Here is a 16,298-nt window from a genome sequence, read left to right as displayed (position 1 = left end):
ACACAAATAGACATTGCAGATGTCTGCTGAAGTGTTTTTACGTGGCGATCAGGCCGGCAGCTCAGCAGTGAACCGCTCCAAGCCCCTGATGCTGGGCCCCTCACACTGAAACCTTCTCAAATGACACTTTAAACTCTTCCTATTTGGCTAAATTCAAGTGAAAACACCTGAAAATGGTGCAGGGACCGCTGAAGCATTACACACCCAATTAGAATTGCTAATTCACCCCCACCCCACCCCCCTCCTGGGGTGTGTTAATGAGTAGACTGACCCGCTGTTACATTCTGCTCTTAAATTTCCTGTAGATGCTGTGTGTGCCGCCTGCTGGGGCAGTGAGTAATGAACCCTCCTCCCTCTGCACAGACAGTCCGCCCAGCAGCCACTGGAGCCGCACACCGTTGCTGCCGCCCGCCTGTGGAACACTGAGGATCTTATTTGCCCGGAGCTACGTGCGCGCACAGGGCGCTCACTTGGTCTTTTATATTACTGTGTTTCATTCGGTCATCAGTTGGAATTTCTAATTTTATTTTTTTTTCAAACTGTCGCACATTTTCTTCCAAAAACTTTCACTTATGATTCGCGAACATGGGGTCAAGTTATGGTTTCTCTCGGGGAAACATCGTTGTTCTGCTGCTGCTGCTGGACGGTAAGATTCTCCATCAGTGCTATTGCTTTTTGTTAATCATGCTGCGGGGGAAATAGGTACATGTTGGCTCAGTTATTCCATAAAAAAAATAGAGTTTTGAGATTAATTTTGTTTGTATAATGTGTCATTTTAATATTTGTGCTGCTATTTGAAGCACCAGCATCTTTTCAGCTATCCTGTTGGCAAAAAAATAAATAAATAAATAAAATAATGGAGATATAAGCAAAGCAGGAGCCAATTTATTTAGTCTATCATGCCTAAAGCTGGAAATCTTGATGGGGAAAAAAGTTTTGACTGCAGAAAGTCAGGAAATGACACAGCATGCATAGGTTTAAAATGTGTTTTGGACTTTTGAAAGATCTGCAAACTGTGTCCAAATGACACAATCCCCATATTGTTTCGTGCCGCAGAAAGTCAATGTTTGCATTGAGCGCTGTGTGGTTGTTATGTCTGGTATGGCACAGTGGAACCTGCAGACAAATGAATGCCATATATCATAATATTATAATCCCATTCCCAATCCCTCAGCCCAACTGTACCAACATTGTCCCCACGCGCCGTCTAAATTTAAAATGTCTCTCATAGTTCAGGAGTGTGTCCATCTCAGCGGGCGGCCAGCATGTCAGATGTGATGCTTTTCAAAGAGGCCATTGTGTGGAATGCTGGAGTTAGGGCCACAGACTAGTCCCAGCCTTCAGGGACAAACTGGAAAGTGTGACTGTCGTTATCTTTGTCTGGCGGCATTAAAGGTTCGGACCAAAATGATCGACTTAATGAGGATAAACCGAGTCTATTATGTGATCTCAAAAGTGGACTTACAATAAACTCTGGCCATACGTAATCTCCCAGGAGTGCACTTCCCTGCACTGTGGTTAAAATGATTAATGGATTTTTTTTTCATGTGGCACAGGCAGATGTAATGTTCTCAGGATATTTTCTTTAATCAAACAGTGTCGTCGTGTGTTTCTTGTGTAGTTTCTCTGCCCCGCCCCCATCCTCCGTATCCATCTACAGGTATAGCTGCCTTTATAGCTGTATGCTGGCCTGCCGACCTCCGACCCTGCTGACCCACTCTACTCTTATACCAGCAGCTTGTACTATTAATGTATTTCCCTGATCTTTGCCTATTCTCTCCTCTACCTGTCCTCCCCCTTCTCCTCTCTCTACCCAGTCGGCCATCAACAGGAGGGTCCCCCTAAATGAGCCTGGTCCTGCTCAAGGTTTCTTCCTGTTAAAGGGGAGTTTTTCCTTGCCACTGTTGCTTGCTGGGGGTCAGGCCCTGGGATTCTGTAAAGCCCCTAGAAACAATTTTGACTGTAACAAATGCCCCAGTCACATCTACATATATTAACCTCTCAGATCCACTTTGTGCCCTCTCCGAAGCCGCCTCATATTCACGGACAAACGGTTCGAATAGTTCATTTTCATTTGTCAAGGAGGCGAAAATAATTAAATGGGTGCTGAAATCTATTCCTCCCTTCACGCCTTCCCCCACGCCCCTCACCTTTGCTTCAACAAAAGACCCACACTTGTCAGAAGAGCAGCTGCAGGCAGGTGCGCAGCAGCTGCTTCTATCTCTGGGCAAACACCCGCTGTTTGTTTTGCTTCCGGAAAATATCGCATGTTACACAGGTACGTGGAGACGGCACGGGCGGAAGGCCTGGCACGGACCACTCCCGACCCTGACCACTGATTCATAGTTTTGGGAAAAGAGCACGGCCACGTGCGACCCCTTCTCTCTTCAGTGCTGTTGGAGGTTCCAGCATCGAGAGAACTGTTGTGTGACAGTCCTGTTGTGTAATTTATCAACGTGGATGATAAAAGATCACTTAATCCTAGTAGCTTGCAGGAAATTTTCTTGAATTTTGTCATCTTGATAAATGGTTTGTGGGTATACCCAGCGAACGCCTCCACTTAAATTAGCCCAATCCTGTTAACAGACACCCCTACTTAATTCCTTTCATCCTCACGTGGAGCCACAGATGTTTCCACACAGAAGCATCGATCAGTTTATCTCCCACCGTGACCTTGCTACTGCAGCATTCACCTCTGTGACCTTAACAAAGGGCTCATCCCGAGCGCCGACCATCCCAGAGGAAGCCATGTTTGCCTGTTTAGCTGCCTCCGCCTCTCCCCCCCATTGGAGGCATCATTTTCATCAGCATCCGTTGCTTTTGAGAGAGAAGAGACCAATAAATCTTAAATGTTGCACGCTGCCCTCTAACAGTATTTGATTTAGTAAAGCTCCTGTTTTGGCCTTGTCTACATGGATGCGTAAATCTTGCCTATTTTCAATTCTTGCTGTCACTACATCTCGTTTAGTATAATTGGATAAATAAATTGGCTCAACATTGTTAGCGCTCTCTGGAAGAGGGAGCTCTGTGGAGTCGCACGCTTGTTTTGTGCGGTTTGATGGTTAAGTTTTGCAAAGCAGGTTTAATATCGCGGCATGATATACAATCTCAGCCATCTGGCCCCCTCCGCTGCCCGCTAAAGTCCCCGTCACTCCCCCACCCTCCACCCTCACACACCCCGAGTCACTGAAAAAAAAATAGGCGAGGAAACGCTCAGTGTTGCTAAGAAAAGGGCCAGCGTTCGCCCTACTGACATAAGTTTAAGGACATCCCGCTTTTGCCTTTAAACACCACAGAGAGCCTTAGAAGGCTTCATATTTGGGTTTTTTAAATGAGGTGTATGTTTAATATATGTTGACAACCAACTGAGCGCTGCTGCCACTGCTGCTGGGTTATTTCATGGTCCTACCTGTCAAAGCTCTCTTGCCTGATCCTCTAGTCAGTTCAGGGTCATGCCATGTACGCCTAGAATCTAATTTGCTGTGGTGAAAGGACGAGGAGACATTGATTGAAATTTTGCCCCCGGGGCACTTCGTCCTCTCGTTTCACATGGGTTTGACGAGTTATTTTCCAGGCACCCGGCAGTGCACGGTGTGTCTGACCCCATGCTCGCTACAACGGACCACACCATGACCACATTTGGCGGACTGTGAGGTATAAACAAAGCTTTGATATTTTGGCCATAGTTGCGGCAAACGCTCTTCGTCTTTTTCCTCTTCTGCTGGCTCCATGAGGGCTTTACTGTTTCATCTCACTGATCCTTCACTTTACTGAAATGGACAAATGTATTGGAAATGTTTCTTCCACTGGACTTTCATTCCTTCCACCACCTGCCAGAACTGGAGTCCCTGAAAGCTTTTATTTCCATCTGTGCTGGAAAATCTCTCCTTGTCTCTTCCACAGAAACATCCCTTCCTTTGTTACAATAATATAACGCATCGGATGTCTACTCCAGAGCATTCGAAGTCTTCTCCGCAGCACTTTTGTCTTCACATTTAAATCAATGGTGCTTGAATGCTGCACATAATATTACTTAAGTGTGTGCTTATTTTAATCTAAGCTGTTTTTCTGTGATTTAATTGATGAAAAGTACTTATTTCTTTAGTACAAGAGGAACGTTGCTGCATGAGTAATGTCGACAACAATGTCAGCAGCATTTTTTTAGGAAATAAATAGCTCTCTTTGAAACATTTTCAAAGTGAGATTCTGTATTTCTGCATCTGTTTGGTGGAAAAATGTTATTAGGTCAAACAAAATGAGTGTCATTTTAAAATGAGCAGTAAAAAAGGATATTTTCCACCAAAATAGGTCACACTTAAGATTCAGTCCATACATCCGACAGAACAATATAAGAACAAGACAGAACAATATCCAGTACTCGAGTTTATTACAGCAGGATGAGGCACAAAAGTGCTTCTTTATAGGTTTGGGCTTTTAAAAACTTACTAATGTAGGACAATTGTTATATGGTTCAAACGTATATTACATATACTAACAGAAATAAAGTGAAATTACTCAAGTATATGTTAGTGCTCAGCAGATACGATATTCATGATTGCTAAAATAGTTTTACTGTTGCTATTATATTAGCATAATGCTATGTGCTCTCAGCGCAGCAATACTAGCAAGTAGCCATTTGAAATATCTACTGTTGTTTGTTTTGTTGTCAGAAGAAGAGTAAAAAGGAATCCATACAGCGAATATAAGTTACTCTGTTTGCTTTATATTGTCGTTATGTTTTATCAAAGTGATCTAATGATTCCTGCGTCCAACCTGTGTCATCTGTGATGGACCACGAGTTGAATCCGCCATGCCCCTGTCGTCCCCACAGGAATTCTTAAACCAAATTTGTACTTGGAGCTACTCCCTAAAGGGATGTTCTATTAGATTTCTTGATGACTGATGAACATGGTTCATTGTATCTTAGCTCTTGTATTCTCAGTAGGATAATTGGGTTACACCATGGGCTAATTGATTATTGTGTTACGGTATGCATCACGGTGAAGCTACCTGGAGCCCGGACCGTCTCTCCCAAACTGTGATCAGATATCATGTTGCTCCCATGAAACCTTTGATGGCCGTGTTGTCATTACAGGAAATGGCTTTCCTCATCAGCCTTCGTCTTTCAGATTGAGAGCATCGCAATCAGGCGCTTACAATAAATCCAGTTTGCGGATCCAGCGCGGCATGACGCAGCAATATTTGTGTGCTGGCACAGGAAACCCGAGAGATTTCAGAACATTATGATCAATAACATCTTTGGTGAGTGGAATTATTGCTCAGCGTGCAGCTTCTTAGTTAATTGAATCCTTGAAGAGAAGCATTTCCATAACATCTTGAAAGCAGAGTATTTGCGATAGGTTTGCAGAGCGGTTGTGATATTTATTATGGTAAATAAAGGGGAAAGGCTTTGTAATGCAGCAGAATGCATGATGGCTCATTTAGAAATGGCACGATCGATGGAGCCAAGTGTGGATTTGGCTGTGAAATTAGACTCGTACAGTAGAAGCGATATTTCTATTAAACAAGCATGTCCATGCGTGTAACACAGATTATTGCATCCATGCAGCCCCAGGCCTTTCTCCTGATCTCATTAGTGGAAAACAATCAGCGTCACTGTTCATTACTATGGTTATTGATTGGTCTGCTGCCAGATCTCTTCAATAGGTCGTTAGAAGGGACAGATGCAGATACGTTGACCTTGGGAGAGAAAGGACGTTCAGTCCGGCAAAGAGCTCGGTGTCTGCAGGAAACGCCGGGAAATGAGGCGATGAATCATCCGGCCGTCTGGGTATCCTGACAAGCACCTTTTATTTCAGACTGGAAGAGGTAGATCAGTAAGGCCGCATTTAAGTATGGCACATGAGCTCATGGCTGTGAAATCTACCAGCCAAAGCACGCATCGAGCTAATTGAGTTCCTGTCTTTGTCTGGGACGACGGGGAGGTCGTCCTGCCCGCTCAGCTCTGAGGACTCCTGGATGCGGCTCAGGATTTTGTGACGAGCGCGTGTCCTTTTCGCCCTCTTCTGCAAGGCAAATCAGACGCAGGCCACAATTAACTGGGGGAAACTGCAGTCATCACACGCTAATAGGAAGATTGTGTGTTTACAGATGAGTGGGAGAGTTTCCATCAGCGATGTTTTCCTCAGCAAACAAGTGACGTACGAGTTCAATGTCACTGTTCGCTCAGCCGGACACGATATCTTTTGTAAACAGGGATTGCTACAAGAGTCCTCCTGTTCAAACATGTGCTTTGTTTGCAAAATTATTTATTCCAGCTTTTGAAGAAATCACAGTGTGTGTGGCAGCTCTGCGTCGCTTTTATAGGCGGCTGAAGGCTGTAAAAGCTCTGCTTATGACGCCAGTGTTTACACACTGGCAGATATGGCAGGTCAATGCTGTTGAAGAAAAAGGCGTGTTGTTGTTGTTGCGTGTGGACGATATTAAATCATTTATCCCCGCTCAATCAGGAAATGGTGAAATGCCACTAATATTTAGATTTCGATCACTCCTTTGTATCATTTATGGAAGGTAATGTGTTGTGCCTTTGGAAAATCATCATCATGGCTTAACAGAGCAGAATATGCCATTTGCAGAGGCCTGCTTGATGCATTCAATTAATTAGTTTTGATATAAACTGCTTGCTTTCCGTTGGCCCCGGTCCTGGAAAGAAATTGAATTTTGAATGATATAAACAAATTGTGTTGCATGGGTTCCAGCCTTTCTGGCTGCGCGCCAACTCCTGCATTCATAAAATGTGCGCGGCTCCCACATGGTTGACACATTGGGCCCCTCTGGTTTGATTTGCTCAACCGCTGTCATCTGCCCTGTTTGATTCATGGTGGCGTTGTGTGTGATATCTGTAGATTTAATGAATTAATTACATCCAATAAAGAGCTGCAGAATGTGAGAGTATTTTTAGTCTATTAAAGCTACAAATGAGCCAAAGATCTTTGATATATTAGATTAGTGTGGGTCTGAGTCTGGACTGCTTTTTGGTAACGACGAGGCCGAAGTTTTCACTTATTTTTTGCCTCAAGCATGAGGATAAGGGCTCCCTCTAGTGGCCACTTCAAGATGTACCTTCGGGGGTTGTTGTCAGGGGTCACTTTACTGAGCAGATCCCTAGTTAAGCTTTGTTTGCCTCCTCGTACATCACACTTCTGCTTTTCAGATGCTCTATATATGCATTCAAGACAAGATATTGAGTTTTTTATATCGTGTACAGAGCTGAACTAGCATACACGTTCCTGGGCGTGGCTGCAGCTCGGGGCAGCACGCAACGAGGACAAAATAACCGTTTATATAATTACTTTTGTTATTGGACGGTTTGATAACTAAATTCAACTCAGCTGTAAGTGAGAAACGCGCCTGCTGCTCGCTTCTAAGACCTGGCGTCCACAAAAAGTATTTATTATCTTTTCAAAAATTGGTTCAGTGATTTGGATCAGATGTTTTTCTGTTTTTAATGACGATCACCATGCATGAGCCCTTAGAATCCTTCATTCAGGTTTAAACGGGCACTGAGGAAACACACCCTCGGCCCCGGAGCTGCAGGATTTACACCCTGTTTGTTTTATGTCCTCGTAACCCTGTTAATTAAAAGAAGGCCGCAACATCCGTGAATGGCTCTGTATCCTTCAGAGAAGGTCGGCCACATTTTATCTATCAGCTCAGGGTCCTGTCATCTAACTTCTGCTAAATTAAATCAATGTCTGAAACCAGAAGCGAAGCCTGAACTGCACCCGCAGAAATAGAAAATCTAGTTTTGCTGTCTGCTAATGACATTAGTCCGCTCCCTAAATGATCACACAGCCGTTAAAGGGGAGCATAACAGGGGTGTAATTACAGGAGGAACACACACATCTCCATTTTCCTGTAAAACACACCATCTGCTTTGTTCTGTATGGATTACCTGACGCACATAAACACTCCACACTCCCCTCCAGCAGGTAATAAGTCATTTCTGTACCGTATCATGTTATCGCTGGTAATTAAACATCAGAATGTGAACGCAAGGAGAATCGGAAACCACGTGTTATTGGACAGATGAGAAATTCATTAGAAGCTGCATGAGCGTCATTCAAGCCCCTGCTTTCAATTTCCTCTATCAGCACAACTGAACAAAGAGTGAAATGAAAGAGAAATAATTCTGCCCACGTTCTATGTGTTCATGTTCCATTCGGATTATTGGCGGCGGGTTTTGTTCTACGGCTCTGTTACCTGCTGACGGCTGAAATAACCATAATTTAATATTCAGGATGAGCTATTTGTGCCATCTTCGTTTAAACTTTGTCCTTCTTCCTTTTGCAACATTTTTCTGGTCACCATCTCAGATTTAAAAGTTCGGAAAATGGAATAATTTGTATGAAGGAGTAGGAGCACCCCCTGTTGTTTCTTAAGGAGCATTACAGAGATCTTGTTTCTTTCTGTGCTCATCCCTCTAACAGACAATACCAACCCTAATCCTAATTTACGAATCAGGAAATAAATTCAAGAACTAATTCTACATTTGTAAAACCATGAATAGTTAATATTGAATAATTATGCTGCAGTTCTGGGTGTTGGAGCCACTATTTGTCACCGTTACATTAAAAAAAAAACAAGCACAAACTCCAGTTTAAGTGCAGGGACATTTAAAATGTTGCACCCACCGACTGTTGCATGTGACAAATCCACAAATCTGTCCCTAAATTCATGCGTTCTGCTCCTTCTCTCTGCAGGAGTGACGGGATTGTACTTTTCTCAGAATGAGTACATCGAGACCGTGTACGTTGGCCAGCCGGCAGGAACGCCGGTGCTCCAGGTGCACGCCATGCGTGACGGTGACACAGAGCGGCCTCATTTCTACCTGTGCTCGATGAACTCTCGGAGACGTCCTGCCCACGTCTCCTGGTTCAGGCTGGACATTAGCACCGGGGTGCTGTCCCTGAACAAGACCCTGGAGGAGAGCGACTTCGCCTCATTCTGTGAGCTCTACGCCAGCAGGGGGAAACACTGTCACACATATTACTCATCAAATTGCAACATTTTAAATCCTCAGTTTAAAAATATATGTAATATAGCTTCTTGATTATCACCTTGCTATTTAATCCTTTTCACATTCTCCATATTAGCTACTGTGTTTTAACTATTTTCACTTTTCAATTTTATTGAATTTACTTATTTTTGCTTTGGTTCATGACAATATGATTATTTTCATATTAGTCATATGCAGATATGATGTCATTTGTACAGTGAAGTTCTATTGAGAGTAGATTAGATTGACATTTATGCTGTTTACATACGGAGGCTTTCAGGATAATAAGGAAATTGCGCGCAGGAAAATGGAGCTGAGTCATCAGAAATTGCACTGTTTGAGATTAAAGTGTCCCTTTGCTTCTGCTGTGTGTCAGACCCAAGTTCCCAGTCTGTGAAGAAGCTGAGCATGCACGTCATGGCGTTACCAGGCTTTACCAAGAACTCCCTGTGCAACAGCAGAAGCTGCCCACGCATCAACCTGGAGTTTGTCAACGCCACAATGCCTCAGTGTGGCCAGACTGACTTAAAGGAGCTGTGTTTCCCACACAAGGACACCTCCAACCCCCATATCACAGAAAACAGGTTCCCTGGGGCCTTACGGCAACTCCGGCGCCTCAGCAGGTTCAACGTTTGCCCCAATTACACCATCTCCTACAATGTGGAGACAGGTGGGACACCTCAGAATAATCAGAAATAAAGTGGGTTGAAGGTTTGACTTCCTTTGGCTTCTCTTACCTGCAGAGACCCCGGCGCCTTTTGCCGTGAACGAGACCACCGCAGAGCTAGTGGTGACGGCCATGTTGGACCGCGAGGAGAGCGAAAGCTACAGACTTCTGCTGGTATGCACGGTACAAACGGAGACGGTCATCACCAAGGTGGAAACGTCGCTGGACATTTTTGTCGACGACGAGGACGATAACGCGCCGTATCTGAATGGAACCGACACGGCCGATATCGTCATCAGCTTCAACCGGACTGTGGTGAGAAGGTTTATGCGGCGTGCTGCGGCGATGACCTCACTAGGGTTTCATTTCAAACGTCCTTATTTTCCTTGCAGGGTGGCTCTTTTGGCACTTTGTCCGTGTTCGACAGGGACCTGACCCCAATCATAGGCAGGAGTCATAATAAATACGTGGGGACTCTGTTGAATATTGATCCTTGGGCAAAGGAAACCTTTGACATAAAAAGCTCCTTCAGAGAGAGGAAAGCTCAAGGAGGCATCCGAGAGACCGTCCATGACTACTGTGAGCAACCCAGGAGAGACTCAAACCCATCTCTGTGCGTCTTCGCTGTAATTTTAAACATCTCCCCACTCTTATCGCTCCTTTTTCAGACCTTGTGCTGAAGAGGAACCTTAATGTGATGGAGAACCGCACTCTGCAGCTGGACTACCTGGTGAACGACACCACCTACCCAGGCCTGGAGGGAACTGTGCTGCTTCACTTCAACATCACCATTTTGCCCGTCCACATCCAGTTCTCCAACATCACACACATATTCCCGCTAACACGCAGAGCTTCATCCTACGCACAGGCAGGGCTGCTTTCATACCTCAGAAAATTATGTCGGAAACTAGCAAATGCACTCTAATCGAGCTAGCTCGCCATTGAGCACGTAGCTTATTAAACTAGATTTCCGGTGTTCCAACTCCTCGCAGGTTGGGAAAGTGTGCGTGGAAAACTGCCAGCAGTTTGACGGCTTCAGGGTCACATACCGCCTCGAGGTGCCGGATAAGAACGCGTCCGCCGACGCACAGTCGTGCCACGCAGCCGTCAGAATCGCCCAGGCCCCGGACGAGATGTGGGCCTTGCTGTACGTGAATGACTCGGAGGCGCTGCGCAGGCCCGAGTGCCAGGACCTGCAGTACCTCGTCGTAGTTAAGGAGGAGCACACGCAGCTGGAGACCAGCACACAGATCCAAATAATACTAGATAATGAAGGTCAGCAAAAAACCTTTCTACAGTTCCTCTGAAAAAAAGTGGTTTATGTCTCAACTTTAATATTTATGGTAATGTTTGCTGAAGAGCTCTTAAAGGTTTGTTGGTGTGTCTTTTACTAAAGCTGGTCAGGAGAGCCAGCCGCTCCTGTCCTGTGCAGAAAACAGACGGCGAGCGGACTGCGAGTCCGCCCGCGGTCTCGGGACGACAACGGGTCGATGCCAGTGGAGGCAAGGCTACGACAAAGGTATGAAACGCTACCACGGACCCATCCCGTATCACACTTTGCAGTCTTTCTGGAACAAGTGAGCCTCGATCAAGAAAGCAGGTGATGGTGATGATTATCGGTTCCAGGAATATCTGAGAACTACTCGACGTGCTCCCCGGACCTGCGCACGTGTCCGGACGGATTTTGCGATGCAGTCGAAAGCAAAGATGCGTCGATATGCCCACAAGACTGCACAAGTGAGACCATCCCAAATATTACAATTTGATAAAAAGGCACCCGTGATTATGGCCACTCAGGCGTTTTTACCCTGCGGTTTGCTTGCTGTCTTTAAAGAGAAGCCCGTCATCGGCGGTCACGAACGAGGCCTGAGAAACGGGATCCAGGCTGGCCACGGAACCTGCTACTGCTACACGGAGAAATGCTTCTGTGAAAAAGAAGACATCAAGGGTGAGATTGTCTTAAGAGCACCTTCTTAAAAAGCAATGCATCACTGTCCTCATCTTCTGTCCACGCAGAGACCATCTGTGATGACATGTGCAAGACCATCATCGCCACAGCGCTGCTCCTCTCCTTCATCATCTCCATCCTCTTGTCCTCGTACTTCATCCACCGGTACCACAAGAACTCACCTAAACCTCCCATCGCCTCGGCCGAGATGACCTTCCGAAGGCCGGCGCAGGCCTACCCCATCAGTTTCCCTGCCAACAACCTGCGGCGGGGTTCTCAAGAATCCATCGAAACTGACACCTTCAAAATTCCCGTGAGCTTTTTCTTCCCGTCAGACTTTTCTCGGGCAACGCCACCGATCCGATTAAGAAGTCAAAAAGATATTTATTCCAACAGGAGGATCCCAAGTGGGAGTTTCCCCGTAAAAACCTGGTACTCGGCAAGACGCTGGGCGAAGGCGAGTTTGGAAAAGTGGTCAAAGCGACGGCGTTCAGACTGAAAGGGAAGGCCGGATACACCACCGTAGCTGTGAAAATGCTTAAAGGTAAAGCTGCACAGGAAAAGAGACATCAAGGCGGAGACGCGGTGGTGATATATGAGAAATTTCTTCTCTTTCCTGGTCACAGAAAACGCCTCACACAGCGAGCTGCGCGACCTCCTCTCAGAGTTCACGTTACTGAAACAAGTCAACCATCCACATGTCATAAAGATGTACGGGGCGTGCAGCCAGGACGGTGAGCCCTCAGTCTTTCTGCTGTTGCTACTGTGGGAGGTGTCCCTACTTTTGGAGCATTAAGGCCCACGTTTCCTTGAATAGGTCCATTGTATCTTATTGTGGAATACGCCAAGTATGGTTCACTTCGCAACTTCCTGCGTGAGAGTCGGAAAGTTGGACCGAGCTACATGGGCAGGGACGCTAACCGGAACTCCAGCTACCTTGAGAACCCAGACGACAGAGCACTAACCATGGGGGACCTGATTTCCTTTGCATGGCAGATTTCCAGAGGCATGCAGTACCTGGCTGAGATGAAGGTACTAAACAGCTCACGTACATAGACGGCGTCAATGCTGCTGCAGGTCCTAATATTATTAGAAACATAAAAAGACTAAAAAAAAATAGGTTATGGTGTCTAGGCTGGATGAAGTTAAAGTTTCTGAGACATTGTGCACGCATAAACCCTGGACGGCTCGCTAAATTAGCATCTCTCGGGGGTTCAGCTTGTCCACAGGGACCTTGCAGCACGAAACGTCCTTGTAGCTGAAGGAAGAAAAATGAAGATCTCTGATTTTGGCCTCTCCAGAGACGTGTACGAAGAGGATTCGTATGTTAAAAGAAGCAAGGTAAAAGCAAAGTAGAGAGAAACACTTTTGGTACCCTACAGTCTTTGGTGTGAAATCAACATTATTTCCTCTATTTTCTTTCCAGGGCCGTATACCTGTGAAATGGATGGCAATAGAGTCCTTGTTTGATCACATTTACACAACGCAGAGCGACGTGTGAGTGCGCATTTGTGTGATTTGTCTATGGTTACGTATGTAATTCAATATAAACTGCAGTCAGTAGCCTAGCTTAGCTATTTTAATTAATTATGTTTATTTCTATTGAAATTATTTCTTTTTTTCCTACTTTAGCTGGTCCTTTGGCGTGCTGCTGTGGGAAATTGTGATGCTGGGTGGAAATCCATACCCAGGCATTGCTCCCGAACGCCTCTTTAACCTGCTGAAGACTGGCTACAGGATGGAGAGACCAGAGAACTGCTCAGAAGAAATGTAAGCTCTGGCTTTCTCCACAGGGTTATTAAGAGACTGGGGGAGAACAAAATGACACACACCCTCTGCAAACCTCTTTTGTGTCTGCAGGTATAACCTCATGCTCCGATGCTGGAAACAGGAGCCAGACAAGAGGCCGACATTCTCAGACATTAGCAAAGAACTGGAAAAGATGATGGTGAAAAGTCGGGTATGGTGAAGCTATAAAAACACATAAGTTATTCATAGTCTTCCAAGAGAAAGAAGTAATGAATCAGCATCTTTCCGTGCATGACTGGCACTACTGCCTGGCTAACAGGGGCCTCTGCTGCTTGGACTGCAGCGTGCACTGTAAATTTACAAGGAAACGAAAACAGCCGTCGCTGTGTTATCTCCTCTCTTGACAAATTTCAGACACCATGATTAGTGTTTGAATGCAAGTCCAAAATGTAGCCTTGTGCTGCGTAATGAGTAGCCAGGCAAGCGTGAGGCCAAATATCGATTTTTTTTAAGGTTAAGGATATTGCAGACGTCCCAGAACGCAGCAGGTTAGCGGCTCAAATTCGATTAGCGGCCACTTCGCTTGAGGCCACGAGAAAACACAAATTTTCCCTGGATCTATAAACATTACTGCTCCGCGTGCCTAATTGGATATTTATTTGCTCATGTCAGGACTACCTGGACCTGGCAGCTTCCACACCGGCCGACGCCCTGCTGTACGACGACGCCCTCTCTGAAGAGGACACGCCCCTAGTGGACTGTAATAACGCCCCTCTCCCTCGAACCCTCCCCTCCACATGGATTGAAAACAAGCTCTATGGTAGAATCTCCCACGCATTTACTCGATTTTAGAAACAGGACACACAACACAAGCTCTAATTTCTTTGTCAAGCTGTGATTGGCTTTTCTGTAGTCAAGTGTGTGTGACCGTGACCTGTAGGCATGCCTGTTACTGCTGATTAATGCCCACATAATCTCCCATTTCATAGTAAATGAGAGACTCAGTTACCAAAAAAATCTTGTGTCTTGACTGTTTTTGGTTTGTTTGGACCTGCTTCTAATGTACATGAACGCCGACCAAAATGTGTATATAGTGAAACTACCCTTAATTTCTAATTTATTTAGCACGTGACGCCATGCTTCATTTGCATTTTCATAACATCCCTTCATCCTGATCATTTCATTATTCCCATTGTTGGAGACAGTGTGTAACATTTGAAGCAGGTCCCTGCTCCGTCACTCGCTGTTGTTCAATCACTCTTTAACTGTCTCAGTTTCCATGACATTCGATGTATACGGCCTCATATCTAGGATCGCCTCACAATACTGACCTGAGAAACAGTAAGGCTCTGCAGCAACTTGAGGGTGACATTGATCAAAACTAAAAGAGAGCCTCAAACCTAGAGGTTTGATAAACGTTAGCACTGTATCTTTAAAGAAAATCGGATCACGTTTTACCGCTCAGAGCCGAACCTTTTCACCAAAATTGGGATTGATTGGGCAGACAGACCCTGCGGAGGTTGGTTTGAGAGCCTTACTGTCTGCACGCTGTTTGTCTTTCACTGAGAGTAGAAAAATGACGTGTTCTCGTTTTTAGGCATGTCATACCCGAACTGGCCCGAGAAGAGCCCGGTACCGCTCAACAGACATGATGCCACTAATCCGGTCTTTACAAGATATGCCAATGATAGTGTTTATGCAAACTGGATGGCTTTGCCTTCACCTGCAAAAGCTGTGGACAAGCTTGATAGCTAAAGACAAGCTGACACTGTAGAAAAGATGAATAATTGGTAGATGTGTATATTTCTAAACGACTGTACATATACAATCTGATGTTAAAGTTGGTTCCCCTTTCTTTCTGTTGCACGGGTATTTGAGGTTTAATACCGGGGGTGGTGTTTGTCTGCTGCCAAAGCGACTGGATTGATATAAACCATGCTTCATTCAGCTTCTTCACTATGTTAATTATTACCTCAGAGGTCATGTTGGCCGAGTTGTACCACTGCATGACTATCATACCAGATTGTAGACCACTGTCAGTGTCTTTTAAGTGCCTGTTTTGCTTCTACAATAGCCTCCATTTGTTAACGTGCGACTGTGAAGATCTCGTTCCAACCCAGGAATTGAAGGGGACGTCTTTATCACCGCCCGTTTTAGAGAGCTGGGCTTGAGAGCCCAAAAGAAAAAAATGCTAAAAGTGCTGAGATTGTGCTTCTCAAGCCATTAAAAAGACCCGTTTTGTGTTTCTCAAAGCGATTCTTGCCAAAGAATAGTAACCCGGACATGTAAATAAGCTGTTATTTACATGAAATATATCAACATGTGGGTGCAGCGCCAGTGGAATGGACGTGGCGCTTCGTGCAGCTTGTCACTGTGTCCTCTGTCAGCCTCAAGTTCACTCTCTGATTTACTGTAATGGCAATCTCTGTGGACAAACTAGAATTATGTAAACTAATGAGTGTTATCATCGTTGCATTATTTGATTATGTTCTGATTAATAATAAACATTACAAAAGGTTCGGTCATGCTTTTCCTCCTGTCTGGGGTGGCTGGGGGGGATAATCAGCTCGAATGTAATAAAGATTAGACTAAAAATACCCACACACATGAAACGCAGACAAGCCCGCCGGTGGTCTTCTGTGGCTCAACCTGGGAGAGTAAATTCACCTAAACAACACAGGAGATTTCCACCAAAATAATGGTTTTCCAATCTAACTTAATTTTCACAACAGTTTTTTTTATTTATTTTTTTACAGTTATACCTATAAAACACCCCAACAGTCTCAGTGTGTTGTGTATGTTAAAACTTGACTTTCCATGAATAACAACTAATTCAGTACAGTATTATCTAGGTAAATTGCTGGCATGATTTGTTCAGCTGTGCTTTTACAGCTATGGATGGCCAATATTTAACC

General features: G+C 45.0%; 1 protein-coding gene across 2 annotated transcripts; it reads left to right on the top strand.

The window, feature by feature from the left end:
- The first annotated feature begins 315 nt into the window (after window positions 1-315).
- Window positions 316-15,902, top strand: ret (ret proto-oncogene receptor tyrosine kinase). Of its 2 annotated transcripts, none has more exons than XM_057047970.1 (20): window positions 316-646; window positions 8,724-8,969; window positions 9,396-9,689; window positions 9,763-10,001; window positions 10,079-10,265; window positions 10,355-10,554; window positions 10,679-10,961; window positions 11,083-11,205; window positions 11,313-11,423; window positions 11,521-11,634; window positions 11,703-11,947; window positions 12,031-12,178; window positions 12,261-12,368; window positions 12,452-12,666; window positions 12,853-12,975; window positions 13,061-13,131; window positions 13,267-13,404; window positions 13,495-13,594; window positions 14,056-14,203; window positions 14,981-15,902. In XM_057047970.1, exons 1-20 carry the CDS (start codon window positions 586-588, stop codon window positions 15,136-15,138), a joined length of 3,312 nt encoding a protein of 1,103 aa, XP_056903950.1. In that variant the 5' UTR covers window positions 316-585; the 3' UTR covers window positions 15,139-15,902. The 2 variants fall into 2 exon arrangements, with proteins under 2 accessions (XP_056903950.1, XP_056903951.1); XM_057047971.1 differs by lacking the exon at window positions 316-646 and adding an exon at window positions 5,133-5,262.
- Window positions 15,903-16,298: the final 396 nt, after the last annotated feature.

The sequence above is a fragment of the Takifugu flavidus genome, chromosome 11, assembly GCF_003711565.1.
Source record: "Takifugu flavidus isolate HTHZ2018 chromosome 11, ASM371156v2, whole genome shotgun sequence".
Lineage (NCBI taxonomy): Eukaryota > Metazoa > Chordata > Actinopteri > Tetraodontiformes > Tetraodontidae > Takifugu > Takifugu flavidus.
Note: the sequence above shows the minus strand (reverse complement) of the source record. Positions and strands in the feature narration are given on the sequence as shown.